Source organism: Cricetulus griseus, chromosome 5, assembly GCF_003668045.3.
Source record: "Cricetulus griseus strain 17A/GY chromosome 5, alternate assembly CriGri-PICRH-1.0, whole genome shotgun sequence".
NCBI lineage: Eukaryota > Metazoa > Chordata > Mammalia > Rodentia > Cricetidae > Cricetulus > Cricetulus griseus.
The window spans coordinates 53515551-53536393 of NC_048598.1; the positions used below are offsets into that span (position 1 = coordinate 53515551).

The 20843-nt window shown below is 50.3% G+C and overlaps 1 protein-coding gene across 1 annotated transcript; it reads right to left on the reverse strand.

The window, feature by feature from the left end:
* Positions 1-673: 673 nt before the first annotated feature.
* On the reverse strand, positions 674-20339 carry Csrp1 (cysteine and glycine rich protein 1). The gene is made up of 6 exons (XM_027417511.2): positions 20182-20339; positions 10356-10468; positions 5672-5840; positions 4197-4326; positions 2363-2456; positions 674-1906 (listed from the first exon to the last, which is right to left on the reverse strand). Exons 2-6 carry the CDS (start codon positions 10465-10467, stop codon positions 1830-1832), a joined length of 582 nt encoding a protein of 193 aa, XP_027273312.1. The 5' UTR covers position 10468; positions 20182-20339; the 3' UTR covers positions 674-1829.
* Positions 20340-20843: the final 504 nt, after the last annotated feature.

Genomic DNA, 20843 nt, shown 5'->3' on the forward strand with positions numbered 1-20843 from the left:
AAAGTCAGTGTGGGCACCTTTTCATGAACTGACACAGAGAAGCACAGCTCTGGGCTAGACAGGTGGGCCTAAAACAAGCAACTCTACAACCCTTCAGACAAGCCTACTTCCTAAGTCTGGTCTTCCTTGAACCTGGTTGTGGGGCCCTAACAAGGAAGCAGACAGCTAGCTGTGTCCCCACCCCCCACCGCAACTCTTCCCAGAAGAAGTGAGATTTCTGGAGTTGACACAGAAAGTTCCTCTGGCCGAGTTTCTCTTTGCAAGAGGCTTTCCAAGTTGACAATGCTGAGCACATTGTCTGGACCTAACAGAGCCTCTCAAAAGCCAAGTCCACAAAATTGCCATGTCCTGAGGTGGGGTGGAAGGCAAACAGGGCAAGGCATTTGGTTGTTTGGTTCCCTTAGAATTGATACTACAAAGTAAGCAGACCTTAGAAAACTCTTTGAGTCCTCTTTTGCTTGCTTGTTTGTTTTGTTTTTCGAGACAGGGTTTCTTGAACTCACTGAGATTCACCTGCCTCTGCATCCCAAGTGCTGGGACTAAAGATGTGGGCCACCACAGTGAGTCCATTCATTTCCACCAGGCCCTGCTGCAATTGTTCTCGGCCAATTCCCCTCCTGGCTCCAACTCCAAGGTGTGGCAGGGCCCCACAGACAGAAGACAGACACCAGAGTTCTGTTCTAAACTGCTTTATTGACCAGATGAGAGATCAGCGTCCACACAGCCCATGCCTACAGCCTTTGCAGTGAACAGCGTTGTCCAAGGAGCATCACAGCCCAGCTCTTCCCCTTCCTCCCTCTGCTCCTGCCTTGGGGCCTGGAAGCTAGTGAATGTTCCTAAGAGAAGGGTGGGGTGAAAGAGGCAGGGTCTGGGTGGGTCTGAGTTGGAGGGGAGTGAAGACTGGAGGCAGAGGGAAAGGGTGTTACATGAAGACAGGTTACCTCTGCCTCCTTTCACATCAGATGAACTATTAGGAGTGGCTAGCACATAGCACTCTGGGCTATGCAGGCCCACGGAGAAACTACTGTCCATCCCAGCCACCAGACCCAGGATTAGGACCAGAATTGCCCACTCCAAGATCTCGACCACTGATAAATGTGAATACATGTTCAAAGTATTTCGTTAGGGTCTTCCCTTCCCCATCAAACAGGGAACTTGATGCCTAAGGAGATCAGACAACATCCAGACTGTGGGGTCCTCTGGCCTGGGTGGTTCTCCATTCCCAATGGGACAATACCAGTTCCACATTCAAAGGCAAGAGCCCAGAGAAAGAGTTCCTTCCTGTGGTCTACAACCCTGTCTGCACCTCTCTGCCTCCCATGGGGCCACCCTGCCCCCAGACTGAGATGCCTCAGGTATATTCTGAAGGGCACCAAAAAGCTCAGCCTACTTCCCAGAGGGCACTCTCTGGGATCCAATAAACTGCAGTCTCCCCTGGCCCATTCCTGGTCCTGCTTCCCTCCCTCCAGGTCTGTTGCTTGACTACTCTGGGCTCCAAAGACTTGGGCTCAGATATTGTGACCAGTAGAGGGTGGACATTCGGTCTGTAGGGGTGAAGTGTGGGGAGAGGGACCTGTTCTCTCTAAAAGGATGACAGATGTCTCTTAAAGGTGGTGGTATCAAATGCCAGGCAGGAGGAAGTCCTTAGTGGGGTGGGAGCTCAGGCAGACCCCTAAACCAAAAGAAGCCAGATACTCAAGTCCAACATTAGTGATGTGAGCCAGGGCTGAGTGAGAGAGAGAATCTTGGGGGTGTCCAAGGCTTCTGGGAAGGGATTGATGACAAAAGAAAAGCACAGGAGGAGGCGGGGTACACAGGCAGCAGAGGCCTCACTCTGAGTGAACCAAGGCACCAGCTCCTTGTCCAAAGCCAAAACCTTTGGGTCCAAAGTTTTTGGCATAGCATCCTGTAGAGAGAAGAGAAGGGTAAGGATGTGTTCCTGTTCCCATACCAGCTCCTCCTGCCACTCCTTTTGTCTGGTCTCTGGAAAGGACAGTCCAGCATTGTCTACCTCCCCTTCTCCGCTGCACTCTTAGCCTCAATAATGAGGACCCATTTTCCCTTCATTACAATGATGGAAGGAATCCTTTGCTGAAAAACACTGGATAGGTAGGTATTAGGATGCTAGGCCTATGTCCTATGACCTTTGTCCTATGACCCTTGTCCCTCCCCTATGTTCCTCTGACTCTAGCCAAGTCCCATTCTCCTTCTGGTCTGGTTTCCCCATCTGTGTATGAAGGGAATGCTCTGGCTCTTGGAACAGATGGCAAGGACCTGGTTCATTTAGTTAGTGACATCATAGTCACTTGGTCTCCTGCCTCCTCCAGCCTCCTGCTCTTCAGAGAGAAATGGAACTACCCACCTTTGCAGTAGATCTCACCATCCTTGTCCGCCAGGGTGGTCGACTCAAGGCCTTTGCCACATTTGGCACAACGGAAGCAGGACTTATGCCAGGACTAGGTAAGAAAGGAAATAGTTAACATCACGGTAGTGGCTAAGGTATTGCACCCTAGCCCACCAATAGCTTGCCATAGTGGACAGACATTTTGCAAGTCAGCAAGTCAGGTAGGGATGGGGGAATTGCTTGGAGAATGTGGCCCAGACACAGAGGAAATAGACCAGGGACCAAGTACGAACTCAGAGCATGCCCCATGAAGTGTTACGATGGCTTGCTGCTTGGTAGTTCCGGCTGCAGCATGGAAGGGGGTCACATCCCACCTGGCTGCCAGGCAAGCCTTCTCCACACTATTTTTCCTGTAAAAACTGGTATGGTACTGCCCCATGTTACTTGAATAGCTGCCCTCATGTCCTCCCCAGGACCTCTGTTTATCTTGCAGAGTGGATGTGAGGATTAACAACCCTTCCTGTCTTTGCAGTATAGACATGTTTTCAAAGGGGTTAAGAGGCCCATAGTAAAGTCAGCAGTAGTAAGAAACAGGGCTTCAGAATCAGGCACACCTGGCTGAGCTCCTGGCTTGATTTCTAGCTAAAGGATATGAGCAGATCATTCATTCCTGCTGACTCTTTTTTTTTTTTTTTTTTTTTTTTTTTTTTGTTCTGTGTGACGGGGATAATCCCAGCAGCAATGAAGGGATTACTATGGTCCAGATTTGACCCGTGTTAGTTACCATTCCATCACTCCTGAACCCCATTCCTCAAGATCAAAGGGTGTTCAAAGCCTTGGCCCAAAACAAAAAGAGATGCCCATGTGCTCTAGGTGCCATGAATTCATTGGCTTGATGAATGATCATGGCCAAATCACTCATCCAGCCCAGGCCTCAGGTGAGGATCCAGAACTCCTTTCTTGAGGGACATGTGCTGTGTTCGGCTGACTGTTAGTCTAAGACCACAAACCCCCGGGGGCTCTCCTGCTCTTTCCCACCAAGGCCTGAACACCAAGGAAATGATGGCTAGGCTGTTTAGACAGTTGGTTGGCTAGGGTGATCCTCATTGGGAACTGCTGACTATCATGGGGAGGGTAGGCATGGCAATTATAAATATCTGGGAAAAGGCCCCGTGGTGGTGGCACAGGCCTTTAATCCCAGCACTTGGGAGGCAGAGGCAGGCGGATCTCTGTGAATTCGAGACCAGCCTGGTGTACAAGAGCTAGTTCCAGGACAGCCTCCAAAGCCAAGGAGAAACCCTGTCTCGAAAAACAAAAACAAAACAAAACAAAAAAAAATCTGGGAAAAAACCTTCCAGCAGGCTAACATAGTTAGATGGGTGGGTTTTGGGCAGAACGCATCCCATGAAACAAAACGTGTGTTTCAAGATGGTTTGTAAATGTTTCTGGAACCAAAACTCCTAAAATATGATTAAAGCTCTTCTTCCTAGAAACAGACACCCTCTTAGAAAACCCAGCCATGTAATCTTAGCTATCTATCTATATCCTTAGCCTCTAGCTCTTAACTCTAGAGTACCAGATCTTGGAACCCTACGTATCTATCTTAGTAATGCCCTACAAATTGACTAAAGACAGTCTGCAGCACTGGGGATGGTACAGTTTATGGGTTAAGTGAGCTGCCTGGGGTCTGGGACAAGCAACCCACAAGGACAAGGGTTCTTAATTTTTGGAAGGAAGCAAAGTCCACTGCTTGGGCTGCTGCCCTAAGCGGAGCTAGAGTCATCAATCAAGAAGCTTTGTAATTCAGAAGTGCACCTCCCTCTTGTCTCCCTCATGCCCCATAGTGACTTACCTTGCCGGCACCAATCACTTTCTCTGCAGCATAGACTGCCTGGCTACATCGGGGACAGCGCTCAGAGCCACCAATCTTTTGGGCAAACTTGGATGCGTTGGGATTGGTAGTGGGCCTGTGTCCGGGGGCTCTACATGCAGACGTAATGAGATGACTGTCATTTCTGGGGCAGAACCCTTTTGCCTCTTGCCAGGGACAAGACCACAAAAACTAAAGTCACCATGGCCTCTGAAATCCCAAAGCTCAGCATAATATCAAAACAGCACATTTTCCTCATCACCTAGTTAAAAGTCCGCCCCAGAACCATTTAACACATCATTTGCTAGGAACCCCCCCCCCACCTCAGTCCTTCATTTCTGCGGCTGGTCTATTATTAGATTCTTTCCAGGAGAAATATGCTGACAGACCACTCCCTTTCGGGCAATGACCTTGGCTGAAATTCACTGACTCTTCATCATTCCATCTGCTTCCCCATTGCTGAGACATGAGGCTGCCAGCCACCCTCTATCAGCAGGTCAGAGGCAAGAGATGACGGAGGGTGAGGAGACCCAGTGACACCCTGAGGCACGTCCCAGGAAAGGAAACTACTTCCTCTTAGCAGGGGTGAAGGGTGGTGGGGCTGTGGCACATCTCTGTGCTTTCACTTATAAAATGAAGAAACTGAACTATATAACTCTCGGGGCCCCTTCCGCCTCTGACACTTGTAAAAATCTAGGATGGATGCTCCAAGCAACCTTCCTAATTGGTCCTCAGCTGCCACAACCACCCCACAAAGTCAGCTGCTGTGTGACTTCCTTTCATTTATTTTTATTGTTATTTGTTCATGTTCTTTTTGTTTGGTTTTGGTCTCTGTATTTTGTGCATGTATGTGCTCATGTGTGCATGCGTGCATGCGTGTGCATGTGTGTGTGTGTGTGTGTGTGTGTGTGTGTGTGTGTGCGCGCGCGCTCATACAAGGTGAACATGCATCTGTATGTTCACATATGTGGAAGCCAGAGGCCAACATTAGGTCTCCTCTTTAATCACTGTACCCTTTTTTTTTTTTTTTTAAGACAGGTCTCTCAATGATTTGGCTATACCAGCTGACCAGCAAGTCCCAGGTATCCTCCTGTCTCCACCTCTTCAACACTGGGGTATAGATACACATTGCTAGTACCCAGCTTTTACATGGGTGCCTTGGGTTAAACTCAGGTCCTCATGTTTATGTGGTGAGGACTTTACCATCTGAACCATTTCTCCCCAGCCTGGTTTGTTTTTGCTTTTTGTTTTTATCACAATCTCTGTTTGTAGCAAGATCTTCTAGGTTTAGCCTCCCTAAGATGCCAGGCAAGGACAACTATGTACAGCTTTCCCTTTTAAATCAGAGGCTTCCCAGACACCCCCACCCCCACCCTGCTTAACCAAAAGTGGCTCATTGGTGTCCATCTCAGGAACAGGTGAGAACTCAAGAAAAGGTAGAGAGATACAGTACTCACTCCTCATGCTTGATGCCCAGAGACTCCCCCTTGTCCGTGCTCAGTGTGCCTGCGCCCTGCCCGTAGCCATAGCCTTTTGGCCCATACTTCTTGCCATAGCATGACTTGCAATAGATCTCTTCTCCATGCACAGCCACAGTGGTACTGTCCAGATTCTTCTTGCAGACCACTGGGGAAGAGACAGGGGAATGGTGAGAAGCAGCTCCCTCCTGGGCCTCCCAGGGCTTATGCAGAAGAGGAGATGGCAGGGTGACCAATGGGTAGGAAGGAATGCTTCCCTCAGACCTCTGTAACCTGGTACCTATCCAAGTCTCACTAAACCCCAAGGTTCAGAAGCCAAAGCCGAAGCAGAGGGTAAGCTGTACGTGATCAGATGGAGTTTTACATTCTGCCTAATACAGAGATCATCTTGCCTAATACAAGAGGAGAGGAAACACATGGGCAGGGAGGAGAGCAGGGTTTTTACTGCCTCCAGCTGTGGCATTGAAAGAACACATCTGGGTGTGTTGTTACAGCAGGAGCAGGTATGCAGGTGAAGTGATACACCCCGAAGAGAAACGGAACATGGATTAGGGTGGACTTTGAAATGAGATGCAAGTCATGGTAGTCAGAACTCAATTTGCAGTTTTTAGTCTTAAAAGTCACTGACCCACAGGGAGAAGAGGGGCTGCACCCAATGGAAGAATGCCCTGAGTCACAGGGTGCAAGAGTCAGGGATGCAGTGAGCTACAAAACCTTCAAGCCTCCTACACTTTCTGCTACTCTCACAGTGAGCTGGGCCAGATACCCAGCACACAAGGGGGAGAGTCTGGCCTCAGATCCCAGATCTCCATTCCATCTGGGTGTCTGGGACAAACTGTTTTGCCTTTCCAGGCTCAGTGTCCTCTTTTATGAGTGGGGATAATCACATCTGCCCTAAAAGGTAGTAAGGACAGTCCAGGGAGATCTTAGATGTGGCATACTTACTCAGCACCCTGTGCACCAAGGTTCATCATAAATGTCACCCACTCTTTCTAGCATTGCACACAGGTGGTACCATGGGAGAGAGACCACCTGGTTCCATCTTCCTACCTGCTTCTCTCAGGAGACTCAACTTAATATCCCCTAAATACCGGAAATGAGTCATCCTAAATACCTAAAATATCCCCTCTGAAGCTGGAAGTCTACTGACACCCTGGCAGTGGCCATTCCTTCCAACTTGCCATTCTCTTGCCTGTAAAGGTCTAGCCCTCCTCCAGTTCTCTTTGAGCCCAGATTGGGGACTTCAGTCTAAATAAGGACCCTCTCGTCTGGCACTTGAGATCCCTACCTCATTCCAGCACTCTCAGCCACCCAAATATGGACCCTCCCACCACCTCCCCTGGGGCTTGGCTCTGGGAAGAACACTAAAGCAGAGAACAACAGGTCAAGGCTCCAACATTCCCTTCTAGGGTGGGAAGTCAGGAACCAGCCTGGCCAGGAACTGTTTCCCTTAGACCTACTTTAAACTGGGAATTCCAAAATGGGGGGGAAGGCAGAAAACAGAGATAAGAGTCCAAGGAGGAAAAGGCCTTTTTGCTGTTGTCTCTGGCAAAGGAGGTGGGTCTTGACTCTGGAGACACCAGGGCCCGAGAGCCCACACCCTATGGATGGCTTTCCTGTGTGCAGTCAAGACCTCCTGTTCCTTTCTGTGTTACCTTGGTTTTCTCAGTGGTACAGTCCTGCCTACTATAACGCCAACATAGCTCCTCCTCCTCCACCCAAGTGATAATAGTAGGGGACTCAGCTCACTTGTGGGACCCCACTCCCCACCCCTGGCAAAAGCCTGGCCAAAGGAAATTTTGAATATATCCTTCATTCAAGGAAGGCCTGAATAAATGTCTGCCAAATCAGGTTAAGCAAAACAGAAACAAACAAACAAACAAAAAGCCCTAGATTAGTCCATAAACTGTTTCTAGAAGCTACCTGGCTCTATGGGGCCTTGCAATGAATGCTCTTTGGGAATATGGAAAAAAGGCACCCACTCACCACACCCAAAGATGGAGAGTAACCCTGCTTCTGTGAGGAAAACCAAAACCCCCGGCTCAGGGTCACAGAGTCTTCCAGAAGCAAGGCCAGGCTAGATCCCAGCTCTGATTTCCACTCCTGGTTTTCTGCCAGGCTGTGGCTCTTCCAGAGGCAGAGAGTGAAAACTGACAGCCTGGGGTCAGAAAGTGTCTGTAGTTTCTCCAAGTTTCCCTCATGCTCAGACTCTGGGGGACAGCTTAGGGCCCACCAGCAGGCTTTGGTTCCATTGTCCACTGGCACAGAGCTAAGACAATCGGGACTTTCTTGTCCACAGAATGGCTGCTCAGCCCAGCTCACCCAGAAGGGAGCTGGCTACAACTCAGGGTTGGGCATACCATCTCAGGGAAGGCTCCCATTGGGCCTGAACTCAATCTATCACCCACTTGATGTCTAGTGGGAAGGGCCCTCTCTACTGAATTGAGGGGGCAGGCCTGCCTCTCTGCCTCAGGCCAAACCCAGGAAGATGTGGTCTCTCTTATCTTTCCTATTGCACCATCCCAGCTTCTTCATACCTATCCTAACCCTCCAGAAAAGTATATACGGTGACAAACTGTGTTGAATGCACGGCCAAGGATTGGAATTAACAGACCTCTTTTAAGGACCTGTCCTAGGTTAACTAACAAAATGGCTCCAACTGTCATCCAGGCCCAGAACCTGCTGGCCTTTGCTGAGGAGAAAAAGCCCTTTGATTCTTTGGGGTACTGTGAATACCATGACTGGAAGGGGGACGATGCGCCTCCTACTCCTTACAAAGTCTCTAGTGAGATATGATCATGTGCCATGCTGTTACTACGGATGAGACAGTCCCCACTTGCCAGCATGCCTGGACAGCACAAGGCTACCAGGTCAGCTGGAGCTGACACCTGGCAACTGCACAGGCCCAAGATGCCACAGACACACACAACCATCCTCTAGACTCCAGGGCCTGCAGTGACAGCTGCATAGCAGCCCCTCCTCCCCAAGCCTGATATTCTGCAATTGCTTCTAATCCCTGACAGCGCCCCCACCCTGCCCCAGGCCCTGCTCCTTCCTTCCTGGACCACCCCCTGAATTCCTGACCTCCATCCACGCCTGACCAGAAGCTAGGCCTCCACCTCACAGCTACAGCTGGTCCCTTTTAGTCAGTGATTAAGCAACGTTTGAGAGCAGAGAGGGGGCCTTGCAGACCCAGAAGTCCAGACCCCCTTCCCAGCTGGCACCAAGCTGTCTCTTATTCCCTGGGGGGGGGTGGGGAGAGCTTGAAAACCCTGACATGATGAGCTGCTAAGGACCAGCTGCTTCTGTCTGAAGCCTCCTCAGCAGGCTGGGAGCCAGCAGAGCTCCACAAAAGCTTGTCATCTCCTCATTTATCACATGCACCCTGGGACTGGTACTCTAGGCCTGCTGGGTAGTGTGAGGAGCCTGCTGCCCTGTGCAGGGTGGCTTCAGGCTGGCCAGCCCAGCAACAGGTAGAGGTATGACTATCAGGTGAGCATGTAACACCTGTGCCAGCTGGATCCCACTCCAGATCAAACAATGGGGAGTAAAGACATGCTGAACTCCTGACTGATCCCACAGGGCATTTTCTGGATCGCTCAGGTGGGCTGGGATGTCAACTCCCATGAGCTCCTCAGTGCTCCTGAGTGTTCCACCCCTTTTCTGCAGAGCTTTTATCAATGTTTGTATATTTATCGAACACCCATACTTCTTGAAGTGCTTCTTTTTTTTTTTTAACCAACTCTCTCATTTCCGTTCTCATGGTTAACCCTGCACAGTATTGAACTTGTCCATCACCACACAAACAATACAAAGTAAATTGAAATCCTGGCCCTAATCAGATTGGCGCTGAAGACCAAGGCTTAACCAAGACTCCTACTATCTGCTATTGGGCCTACCTCCCAGGAAACAGCTGCTAGGGTTGTTTCTCTCTCTAATGCAAACTTCTGCTCTAACCACAAAGTGCAAGTCATTTAGGAATTGAGGAGGGGCTTCTCCAAGTTACCACTTTCATTACACACAGCACCTGACCCAGGTACCAGCCAAGGCAGCATCAGAGAGGTGCGGTTCTGGGTTGAGCTGACCTAGCTCTGATGCTCTGTGTCTAGTGCATGGTTCTCTATACCATAGAGTTGCTACAGCGGCTCACAACGGATCATTAAGAGCAGGTAGCAATGAACTGGGAGCCCCTCCTTCCCTCCATATGCTAAGAGGCTGAGCCAGTGAAAGATTTAATTTCCTCCTCTCTGACCTTCACCATAGGGTTGTGGCCTCTCTTACCTAACAAGGGGTAACTTGAAGGCTAGTGAGACTCTGGGTTGAAACCAACTTTCTCAGAAATGATAGGATAGTGTGGCAGGAACAAAGAGAGTGGAAAGTTTTCCTTGGTGAGCCTTTCCAGCTTGGCTGTCAGCCCTGGCCCCCCCCCCACACACACACACCCCTGCCACCCCCACCGGCACCGGCCAGCTCACCCCTCAGAAGACAGCTTCTGAACGGAACAAAGAGGCCCTTAAGGGTTTCCCTCCCAGCTGCACTTCAGCCAAATGTCAAGCTGTTTACATCCCCAGGGACCGGTTCCCTGGGGTGCCACAGGCTGAGCTTGTGGGGACAGGCGTTTCCAGGTCCCCTGGCAGCAACAGCAGGCCTGGGCAATACTCACTGCAGAGGAAGCAGGATTTATGGAAGCTGCTGCCCTCGCACTGGACCTCCTCGGCAAAGTAGACGGTCTTTTGGCACACCCCACATTTCTTGCCTCCTCCCCAGTTTGGCATTCTGAAAAAGAACATAGAAATGAGAATGAGGTTTATATACACAGATGAAAACAGACTGCCCATGGTGGGGTGGCCTCCTAGGGGATGACCAGTCCTGGGAGAGTACTTCTGGCTTGCTCTTAGGACCATTCTCCAGTTGCTACTGGAAAGTATGTTGGGGGAGGGGGTCCCTCCTCCCACTTCATCCTATTTGACTCTATGCTTAGCACCCTGCACACCAAGATCATAAGATACAAGGTTTACACCAGGCATTGGTGGCGCACGCCTTTGATCCCAGCACTCGGGAGGCAGAGGCAGGCGGATCTCTGTGAGTTCAAGGTCAGCTGGTCTATAGATCGAGTTCCAGGATCAGCTCCAAAGCTACATAGAGAAAACTTGTCTGGAAAAACTAAGAATTAAAAAAAAAAGATGCAAAGTTTACAAAGAGCATGCAGGAGTGTTGCAAGCCAGCTAACTAGTGGCAGGAGTTACCACAGTCATCACAGAGAATGGCTCCTGAGGGGCAGATCAACCAGGGTTTGTAAATCATAAACCAGGGCAAAGTTCACAAGTAGGATGAACATATGGGTTGGAAGGAAAGTACCACAGATAAGTGAGGAAAGGAACCTCACAGTCCATTGTCTCAGAGCCATAAATTCTAACTGTGAAAGGAACAGGATGAGGTATGACCGCCTGAGAGAGTGCTAAAGCTCTAGGCAATGCTTTCTGCTTGGCCCACGGGAGCCTCCTTTGTGATAGTTATTCTTTGAACCACACACATAAGCATTATATATTCTCTTGTATAGAGGATAAGCGATGGGGAAAGGGTTAAGTTGGGCACAGTGATCCATGTCTATGATGCCAATACTTAAAAGGCTGAGACAAATTTGAGGCCAGACTAAACCACATAATCAAAGAACTTGTCTCAGAAAAAAAAACAAAAACAAGGGGCCGGGCATTGGTGACACAAACTTCAATCCCAGCAGAGAAGGGAGAAGCAGGCGGATCTCTGTGAGTTCGAGGCCGGCCTGGTCTACAGAGCAAGTTCCAGGACAGCCTCCAAAACAATACAGAGAAACCCTGTCTCGAAAAACAAAAACAAACAAACAAACAAAAGACTGCATCTCATAAAAAGAAAAAACAAACAAAAGGTTTAAAACAACACACAGGGCACTGCCCTCTAGCACTACAAAGCCAGATTAGTGCACCACCTGCCTCTGCCTGCCGAGTGCTAGAATTAAGGAAATGCATTGGTCCAGCCTAGGACTCTGACAGTAATTCCTAGCAGATAGGTTGGGCCTATGTGGAAGATGTTCTAGGTGTTGGTTCTGAGCTGTGGTCCTGATGCCAGACTTTTCAGTCCCGGTTTGATCCTGACACTCACTTGCTGTGTGACCCTGGACAGGGGACTTGGACTTAACAGACCTTGACTTCTGCAACTTGAAAGTGGGGCTGAAAATAAAAGTTCTTCATAGGCTATTTCTGGGGACTAGACGTTTGGGATGTCAGAGGCCCAGCACACACTGAGTGCTTCATAATTTGTACAACACAAGCCAGAGACTGTAGGACAGCTGATGGCACAGGGGGTGCGTGCCTCGGGGATGCGGAGAACATCTATGTCCCTCAGCTGATAATTTGCTTCTTTCCTGTCACCCCACAAATATACCGCGGGAGGAGCAGGTGACACTTGTAGCTCTTTTGACAGAAGCCTATGAAAGGAAGATGAAGGCACAGTCGGTGAAGGCTGTAAGATGGTATGAAGGGAGCTGAGGACTTAGTGAATGGACACAGGGTGCTAGGGAAGGAAAAGGATGGGAGCTACAGGAGTGTGTTGTTCAAAAGCCAGAGAAGCCTAATGAAAGAGTGCTCCCCGATCTGTATCGTGGGGTCCCACACCATGCACAGCGCCTGACACACAGGCACACACATGGTATCCAATGCGCAGTTGAGGAATGGGTGAGTCGGATGAGTCCAGTTGTATCTCTGGAAGTGGGATCCAGTAGACGTGTGAAGGCTGAGAAGCCAACCTAGGGTAGGGATAGCACTGGTGACGCTGACCCCCTGGTTACGGAGACCAAACACCGCCAACCACATCCAAAAGAGCGAAGTTTTGTGGGGGCAGAAGAGAGATGCATTTTCACCCCCTCATCCTGAAAGTTGGGGTTCCATATAGTCCCAGTCTCCTGCATTCCTACCTCCCTATTGTCACCTCCGTGCAGAGACTGCTTACAGCACCACAACTATAGGAGGCAGAACTGGATTCTAACGAGGGTCCATGCATTTCTGCCTTTCTTCTTAGTCTAGCCCCAGCTAATTTCACATGAGCTTCTCTAGGCCCATCCACAGGTGCCTCCATTTGCAAATGAGCCCTCTGAACTCACAGCCTCCTATCAACTGTTGTTTTTCCTGACTTCTCCACTTTGCTTGTGGTGACATCACCATCCTCTCTGTTCGTAAACGAACAAAGATGGGGCTCTTCACTTTCCCCTCGTCCACTCTGCTCCCCTCTACTCTCTTCTTATCACAGTGCTGTATCCCACGCCCTTTAGACTCCACTGGCCCTGGGCACCTCCCCCTGCTCCTCTCCCCACCCCTCCACCTGCCTGGTTGCCTTGCCTTCACCCAGCAGCCTTGGCCGCCCCTGGAGGAATATGTCTGCTACAGTCATTAGTCCCATTTTAAGCCATGTTGTGTGACTTGGGCCTAACCTAGTCAGCCAAAGTTATTGTTTAGTCATCTGTGAGACCAGTGGGATAAGAATTCCTGGGGACTCTGGAAGAGAAAGTAATCCTGTCTCCTGAGAGTTTCTTGGGAGTAAGTGCCCTCCACCACTAGAGACAGGAACAAGGGGAAGTGAGTTCAAAGAACTGATGAGATTAAGTAAACGGAGTCTTGGATGATGTCATCGAATAACCAGCTTAAGCCAAACCTATAGCTCAGCGTGCTTCTGAATGCTAGTTATTATACAAACAACCAACTCTGCATTGTTTAAGCTGCTTGGCTGTCATATAACTGGTGTTCAGACTGGCCCTAACATTTCCTAACCCATCCCCACCCAGCAGCTCCTAGCTTCTCACAGGGCAGCACCCCCTCACCAGAAACCAAGAATGCCCCTGCCACCAGACCTCAGAATGCTCTTGGCCTTGCAGATCTCAGCCTGCCCCAAGCTGTTTCCTATCATCTCATAGACAGGAAGCTGTCAATTTAGCTCTTGTTCAACCCTCTGAGTGCCCAGCTCAACCTACCATGAAGAAAGCCTCAGACCATTCCTTCGTGAAGAGCTGGAGGATTGTGGTGAGGCTGAGAGCAGAGGCTGGGTGTACTGTCCTCCCAGAGAATATCTGGGGAGACTATCTCCTCTGCACACATCTGCTTTCTTTCATCTGGGTTCAAAACTAACCTTGGCTCCATGGGCTCACGCATCCTGGAGGCAGCTTTCTCTACCCACCTGTGACCTCTCTGCTTCTTCAGATAACCTTGGGGCCACTCCCCATCCCAACCTTTCATGACCCCTTCAACCCCTGTCTGTCCTGAGGACTCCAGGGCTTAACTGCACTTGCTGAACAAGTACTCAGGGCTGCAAACCCAAGGAAGAGAAGGGCAATTCAGCAAGAACAGCGCATATCTCACGGTCTAATTGCCAGCCATCTCCCCTCCTCCCTTGCTCTGGGAACCCAAGTTCTGCTCAGGCAGCTATCCTCTGAGAAATGAAGAATAGATTCCCAGTTTTTGGCTAAGAAAAACCAGGTTCAGAGAGGTTGAGCAACCTGTTTACAGCACCACAACTATAGGAGGCAGAACTGGATTTTAACGAGGGTCCATACATTTCTGTCCTGTGACCCCAGTCATCAGGCTGTGGACAGAGCATGTTTAAGGGTGGCTGCATAGGGTGGGCATGCAGTTCATCAAGACAGGGTCTCCTCTTTGACCTTCCCGTGCAACCCTCTAAAGCAGTAGGGGTCACGCTTGTGTCCCTAAGGGACACCCCTAAGGGAGGAACAGTCTCCCTTAGCCACGTGGTAGAAAGCCGTTCCAAGCAGTGTTTTGTTCAGACATAAAGCCCTTCTCCCACTGGGGAAGACCCACAGCTCCGTACAGATGTCCCCTTGTTCTCCCTGGCCCTGTGTCTGGGGCTTTATCCAGCAGGGCTCCAGGGAATCAGGAACATGGTGTGTGTGTGGGGGGGGGGGGGGGATTGGGTGAAAGCCGAGGACCGTCAGTGCAGGAGGTCAGCTCAGGATGTCCCTTGGCTGGGTCATTCCTTGAGCTGGGAATCTGGTTGGGACCCCAGGCTTCAAGAGGGAAAGCAGAAACAATGCCACAGAAAGAAAGCATGCTCTACCCTCTCTGCCCAGATGATGACCCCTCAGGGGACCCTGACTATGGAGAAGAGTCCCAGCTGGAGGGTTCTGTCGCCACCTCCTTCCAGTGTGAGGTGATGCAGGCGCCTCACTCCACCTCCTCCGTTCTGCCCAGCCCCTTCTTGTCAAAGCCAAATTCCAACCGTGGGGAAGCTGGATTGCCTTAAAAGGAAGGCTGTTTCTTAGTCTGCTCAGGGCTTAGAGGGATGTGAGGTTTATTCTCAATTGCCTTCCCAGTTCTGGGGCACAGAAGGCCTATGGGAGGCTGTGCCCCGTGCTTAGGAAATCGGAGCTGGGGTTAAAAAGTGCAGTGTATCTGCTCCTAGCTGAGTGAATACTTATCGCTCTCAACGTCATTCCTTTATCCCTAAAATAACACTCCCATATTATGATGATTAAATAAGAACATACAAAAGGGATCGTGCACTATAGAGAGTGTGCCTCTGGTTGCTATCTACCCCTTAGCCCAGATGTGGAGCCAGATGGCTTCCCTCCCTTCCTCCCTCCCTTCCTCCCTCCCTTCTCTGCTGATCCATATCTGAAAGGAGCAAGACTCCAGAAGCAACACTCCAAGTAGGGACCAGAAACTCCCGACCTGTCTATCTAATGAGTCTGTGACTCTTTTAGTTTAGCTCCCCAGTTCCCTCCACTATCTGCAATTTCCAGCAGGGAAGGTTGGGACCTGTGCCTAACATCAGCACTTGGGAAGCAGAGGCAGGAGGACTGCTTTTGAGAAGGCCTGCATGGCCTAGCTACCAAGCTCTAGGACATCTTAAGGCTTCACAACAAGACTATTTAAAACAACAACAACTCACTACTGTCTTCTATACTCATATTCTCCACACTGGGTTCATTCATATCATAACCCTCCCTTTGGGACTTGCTGTCTCTGTTCTGTTAGTCCTACTTAGCTGTCTTGATAATCTCAACTGAGAATAAAATCTGAATTTCCTGTGGCTGGGCATCTCCCATCAGCTGTTTACTTGAGATGTCAAGATCCTCAGGGCTAGCTAGAGGCTGGAAGGCAATGATGGTCCTCTTCAGACACAGCTAATTCAAGTGCTCTAACTCGTTGTCCCATTCTCAGCTATACAGAGGATCAGTTATAGAGGGAAGCAAGACGGTGACCCTTATAACAGCAGAAGAAGGGGTGGGCATGGGGTATATCAACAGAGGCGATGGATTCAGCTGGTCACGTTTCAGGTCAAAAGTATCATCTGGGTTTTAAGCCTGCCAGCCGCCTATGCCCAGAGAAGGGACTCCTTCATCAAACACTTGACAAGCCACCTCACATCTTTCTCCAGTAGAAAAAAAAAAAACACCTCTCCCACGACATAATCCCTTACACCCTCCAGCAAAAGAGGGATTGTGACAGGCTTAGAGCACACGTCCCCACCTTCTTGGTCTGGTAGAGACCTGTTAGGTGCTTGCCTGGGTAGAAATGAACTGCTAGAAGTTACTTGAGCTCTTTGGAACCTGCCAGGTAGACAAGAGTGTTTTCATCTTTTCCAACCCCGAAGCTGTCTCTTCCACGCCCCCAAGCCCAGAGAACAGCCAGGGGGAAGGCGGGGCAAGTCCAGCTCCCATAGAACCTGAGTCTTCAAGGTGACACCTGAGCACCCAAGGAGCAGACCTACCCAGAAGATAAAAATCCCTGGTACAAAGGGGGCACCCCAAAATGAGCTCAATCTTGGCATTACAGGTTCCCCAAAAGTGACTTCATTAGACCCTTGCATACGGTTTACCTTTGAGAAGTCATTCAGCCCTCACTGAAGCTGTCATTACCCCAGGTCCCATGTTCCCCAGGACGTGACTGTAACTGAGTGCTCCTGCTCTCCCCACTCCTCCGAGTTCAGAAATCTGATTGCCATGTGTGCAGATGGAAACAGGGACCCATGACTACTGCTGAGCTACATCCAGCCCTAGACTTCCTAAAGTATTTCAAAATGAGTACCGGAAACCTTATAATTATGGTATGATCAAATCGAATTTGCTTTTGTCTGGGATGATGTCGAGAGCAGAGCCAGTTGGTTGTGCCCTGTGTTGAACAGAAAGGTCTGAATGCTTTTGATTAATTTTTAAAAGGGGAAAACAATCACGTAGGCCTTAAAAACACATTGCCGGCAGCTGACATCTCAGGAAGATCCATCCCACACACCCCTGTAGGAAGAATACCCAGACCCCCTTGGGGCAGAGACCTCCTGTCTGCGGGCTACATTCCAGCTGTGAGCACTCTATTTCTTCCTCAGACTTTGGGAAGCAGTGGGAATGCAGAGTCTGGAAACACTAGCTGCCTGGTATTTACACACTTTACCATACATGGGAATTACTCTACACTGACGTCAGACAAATTCCTGGGGAGCTGCGTAGTCCAAGCCACGTCATTACCATACAAAATCCTGACAACTGGAAACAGTAGGTGAGGCTCCTGTCAGGGCTCAGGCTACTGAGCTCAGGCAGCAGCTCTTAAGGGGTGGAGGGGGGAGGGGCTCTGATTGCTTCTTTTCCAGAACTTTTAAAAAAATCTTTGCTGAAACATGCATCCAAAACACAGACATATAGCAAGTGTGATGAAAGTACATCTGGGAAGTGACTTGTGGGGCTCCCAGCACCCAGCAGTGTGAAAACCTAGAGATCAGGCAGTCTAACCACAAGCTCTTCCATGCTGAAGCCAGTGAAGCCCTGTCTGCTTTTCAATAACTGCCACCATGAAGCAGCTTGTAAAGCTAATGTCTTCAGTAATGACCCCATTTCCTTATGTGACCTGGAATGAGGAAAGTGATGGAGCAAAGAAAACCAGCAGGTTGTTGGAGCAGCCAGCCTATGTTTGAGCAGCAGCTCCTTGGGGACCAGCTGTAACCTTGAGGTAGTCCCTATCATGGCTGAGTCTTCATCTGTAGAAGTAGCCAGTATCAGCTCCCTCCTCATAAACAACATCCAAGACAACACAGTCCAGAGGATTTAGCTCTAGCTGGCAAGCAGCAGGCACAGACACTTGCTTAGTGTACTCTTAAGGAATCAATTTGGTGCCTCTAACTATTTGCCAATATGCCTGGATAATGCCAAAGAGCTGAATAGGTGAGGGGGACTTCAGGCTTTTTTTTTTTTTTTTTTTTTTTTTTTTTTTTGGTTTTTCGAGGCAGGGTTTCTCTGTGGTTTGGAGGCTGTCCTGGAACTAGCTCTTGTAGACCAGGCTGGTCTCGAACTCACAGAGATTCACCTGCCTCTGCCTCCCGAGTGCTGGGATTAAAGGCGTGCGGCACCACCGCACGGCCTGGGACTTCAGGCTTCTAACAAGCCAACTTTGCCTAATGAGCCCTGCTTGCATAAATAAACCTTAGGAGCCCACCAGAAAGCATTCCCAACTAACTTGCTTTCTCCACAGGAGACTCACAGTGAATAAAAACTTGTGAACACTACTGTCATGGAAAAACTAGTTGGTAATTATTTATGACTACACATACTCCATTCATTCACTTGGTGTTTGATTGTTGACTGATTTTTTTTTCTTGAGATAGAGCTCCAAGATGTGTAGCCCAGGCTGGCCCCTAACTTGTGATCCTCTCCCAAGTGCTAGGTAATAGAGGTGTGCCACTGTAGCCAGCTTCAATCACCCAGTATTGACTAGCATCAGTCAAATGCAAACATTGTCCTCTCAGCCTGTAACTCTGACCCAGTAAGGACTGACTGGCCCTAGAGCCTAACTGTGAATTACAAAACAGAACACCTGAGCCAAGACGGCTGGCTCTGAGACAGTCCAGAGGTAGAGGTAGTTCTTACACACTTTCTTAGTGAGCTAGGCACTGAGCTGGAGACCCTGTCCTTCAGATTCTCTCCAGCACCCTCCCTAAGCTCTCAGCATCTGAGCTTTGGGGACAGTTGTTCCCTCTACCTCCTCAGGCACACCACACCATACCAGACCACACCCTCTGCAGGATAAACTTCCTTCCCTGTCTGGCAGTCCCACCCCGGATATCCTTGTCAAGGCAAAGGGTCCCTGCAGTAGCACCAAGCTGGATTCTCCAAGGGAGTGATAAACCTTAGCTAGGGAGTGCTTAGACTAGTCTCTCCTCAACAGAGTGGCCTGGGCTCCTAAGCAGAGAGCTGGGGAAAAGAATCAGAGGCATGAGGAAGCTTTAGTGCCCAGTCTTGAAGGAAATCCCCAACCTAGCTCTGAAGTAATAGGCTGCAAGCAGCTCCAGAACCCTGAAGCAAGAGGAAAGCAGGGAGTCACAGCTAGTGTGTGTGTGTGTGTGTGTGTGTGTGTGTGTGGAGTCACAGCTAGTGTGTGTGTGTGTGTGTGTGTGTGTGTGTGTGTGTGTGTGTGTGTATGCCCAAGTGCATAATATATGTTCCAAGTTCCAGAAGGAAAATGAGCTGTCTCTTGTCCAAGGTCATCTGTGTATGGTCAAACACAAGTCAAAACTCAGTCTGCTTGCCTTTCAGATACTCTGTCACCAAGATTCCAGAGTATTTCTCATGGTAAATGTCCCACCAAAGGCAAGAGGACGCCCTGCAAGCACCATCATGGTATCCCACTCTCTCAGGGTGGGGAGGGGCTGCCCATTCATTCACCCAAGAAGCAGGAAGTGGGTGGGTTGGCTCTGACTTTACTCAATTGCTTACAGTCTAGACGTCTACCTTGAAGGATCACATCAGTACAGGACCAGAAGCATGCAGAATATCCCAGGCCTGTGCCACTGGATGAAAACACGTGCCTGATAACAGCTTGTTAGGTGACACTGCCTAACATGTGCTCACTCTCTGGAGCCCTCTCTGCTCCCAGCTTTCAAGGAACATTCACTCTTGGTTCTATGAGATCTCAGTATCCAGTCCTCACCTAGCACCAAGACTTGGGCAGAGAGTTGCATGAGTCTGCTTCCATCTGGTTCTTTCAGGAAAAAGAAAACCCGTGTAACTGTGCTCTATGGCCACCAAGCCAGATGTTGCTCCCTCCCGCTAGCGGGCACTTTCTCCCAGGAAAAGCGAGTGAGGGAAGGGGTGGCACGGATGTCCTCATCCCTCAGCCTTACAATGACTGTCAGTGGTCCACAGAATCGCCGTTTGTTCTGCGGGACCTGCAGGCGGTGGGGGGAGCCGGGTCACCCTGGGTCTAGGGCACGCGAAAGCCAGCTGCCCTGGAAGTTCCGTAATGGGAATAGACACAGCGTTTTCTGGAAAGGGAAGCACTGCCAGGCTAACTAAGGCCACATCTCACCACCTTCCTCCTGGGGTCACTTGTCCTACAAACTTTTCTTGCAAGCGACAGGGCTGCTGCAAGACGCGAAACACCAATAGGCGCAGGGTGCGTCCCAGGCTCTCGGCTGGCAGGCAGCTGCGGGGACCGAGGCGGGCGACGCGGGGGCGCACTCACCTGGCAGCTGCTGGGAGGCGCACGGGCGACTGCACTCCGGGAAGCCGTGACTGGCTGCGCCCGAGTGCGCGCCGTTTTGTTTCCCCACTCCGGAAGGCGTTTCCCGCGCCACGCCAACCAGTAGGCTTTGCACACTGCACCACAACAGGGCTGATGTCACAGCGCCAAGCCCCGGGAAGCTGTCCCCTCCCCCAGAGCCGGGAGCCAGGGCGTGGCCCGAGCCCTAGCTGCGGCTTCTCTGTGCACCCTGCGGCGGTCTCTGGGGAAAGGTTTTACTTGGGGGCGGGGAGCAGTGTTTAGGGGTTCCTGATCTGCCACCTGGGAAAGTGGAGAGGTAACCTGAGAGATCAGACCAGAAATAAACTTGGGCCCCCTAGGGAAGAGAGCGAGAGGGTCCTTAAGTTTTCGTGTCCTGATGGCTCGCCAGAGTAAGACAAGCTAGCGTGGCCCTGCGTCTTCCAGTGACTGACTTCTGCCAGACAGTTGGCTTCAGGTTCATCTGTAAAAGGAGAATGTGGTGGGGGATAAGACTAGGGGCTTTTTGCTGCGCCGCCCACCTCTAGTTCCAGGCTCTTGTTCGCTCGGCTTTCCCCATCTCTCCTACGCACGAGAGATCATGCCCCAGAAGCATCAGCTCCTGAGTGGACCTTTCTCTGGCCTCC

Excerpts from the sequence above, each read along its gene's own strand:
- Csrp1 (XM_027417511.2), bottom strand. The coding sequence starts at position 10,467 with ATGCCAAACTGGGGAGGAGGCAAGAAATGTGGGGTGTGCCAAAAGACC. Across the intron at positions 4,327-5,671 it reads CTGGGCATCAAGCATGAGGA|AGCCCCCGGACACAGGCCCA; the intron begins GTGAGTACTGTA and ends GTCTGCATGTAG. Across the intron at positions 2,457-4,196 it reads AAGTGATTGGTGCCGGCAAG|TCCTGGCATAAGTCCTGCTT; the intron begins GTAAGTCACTAT and ends TTTCTTACCTAG.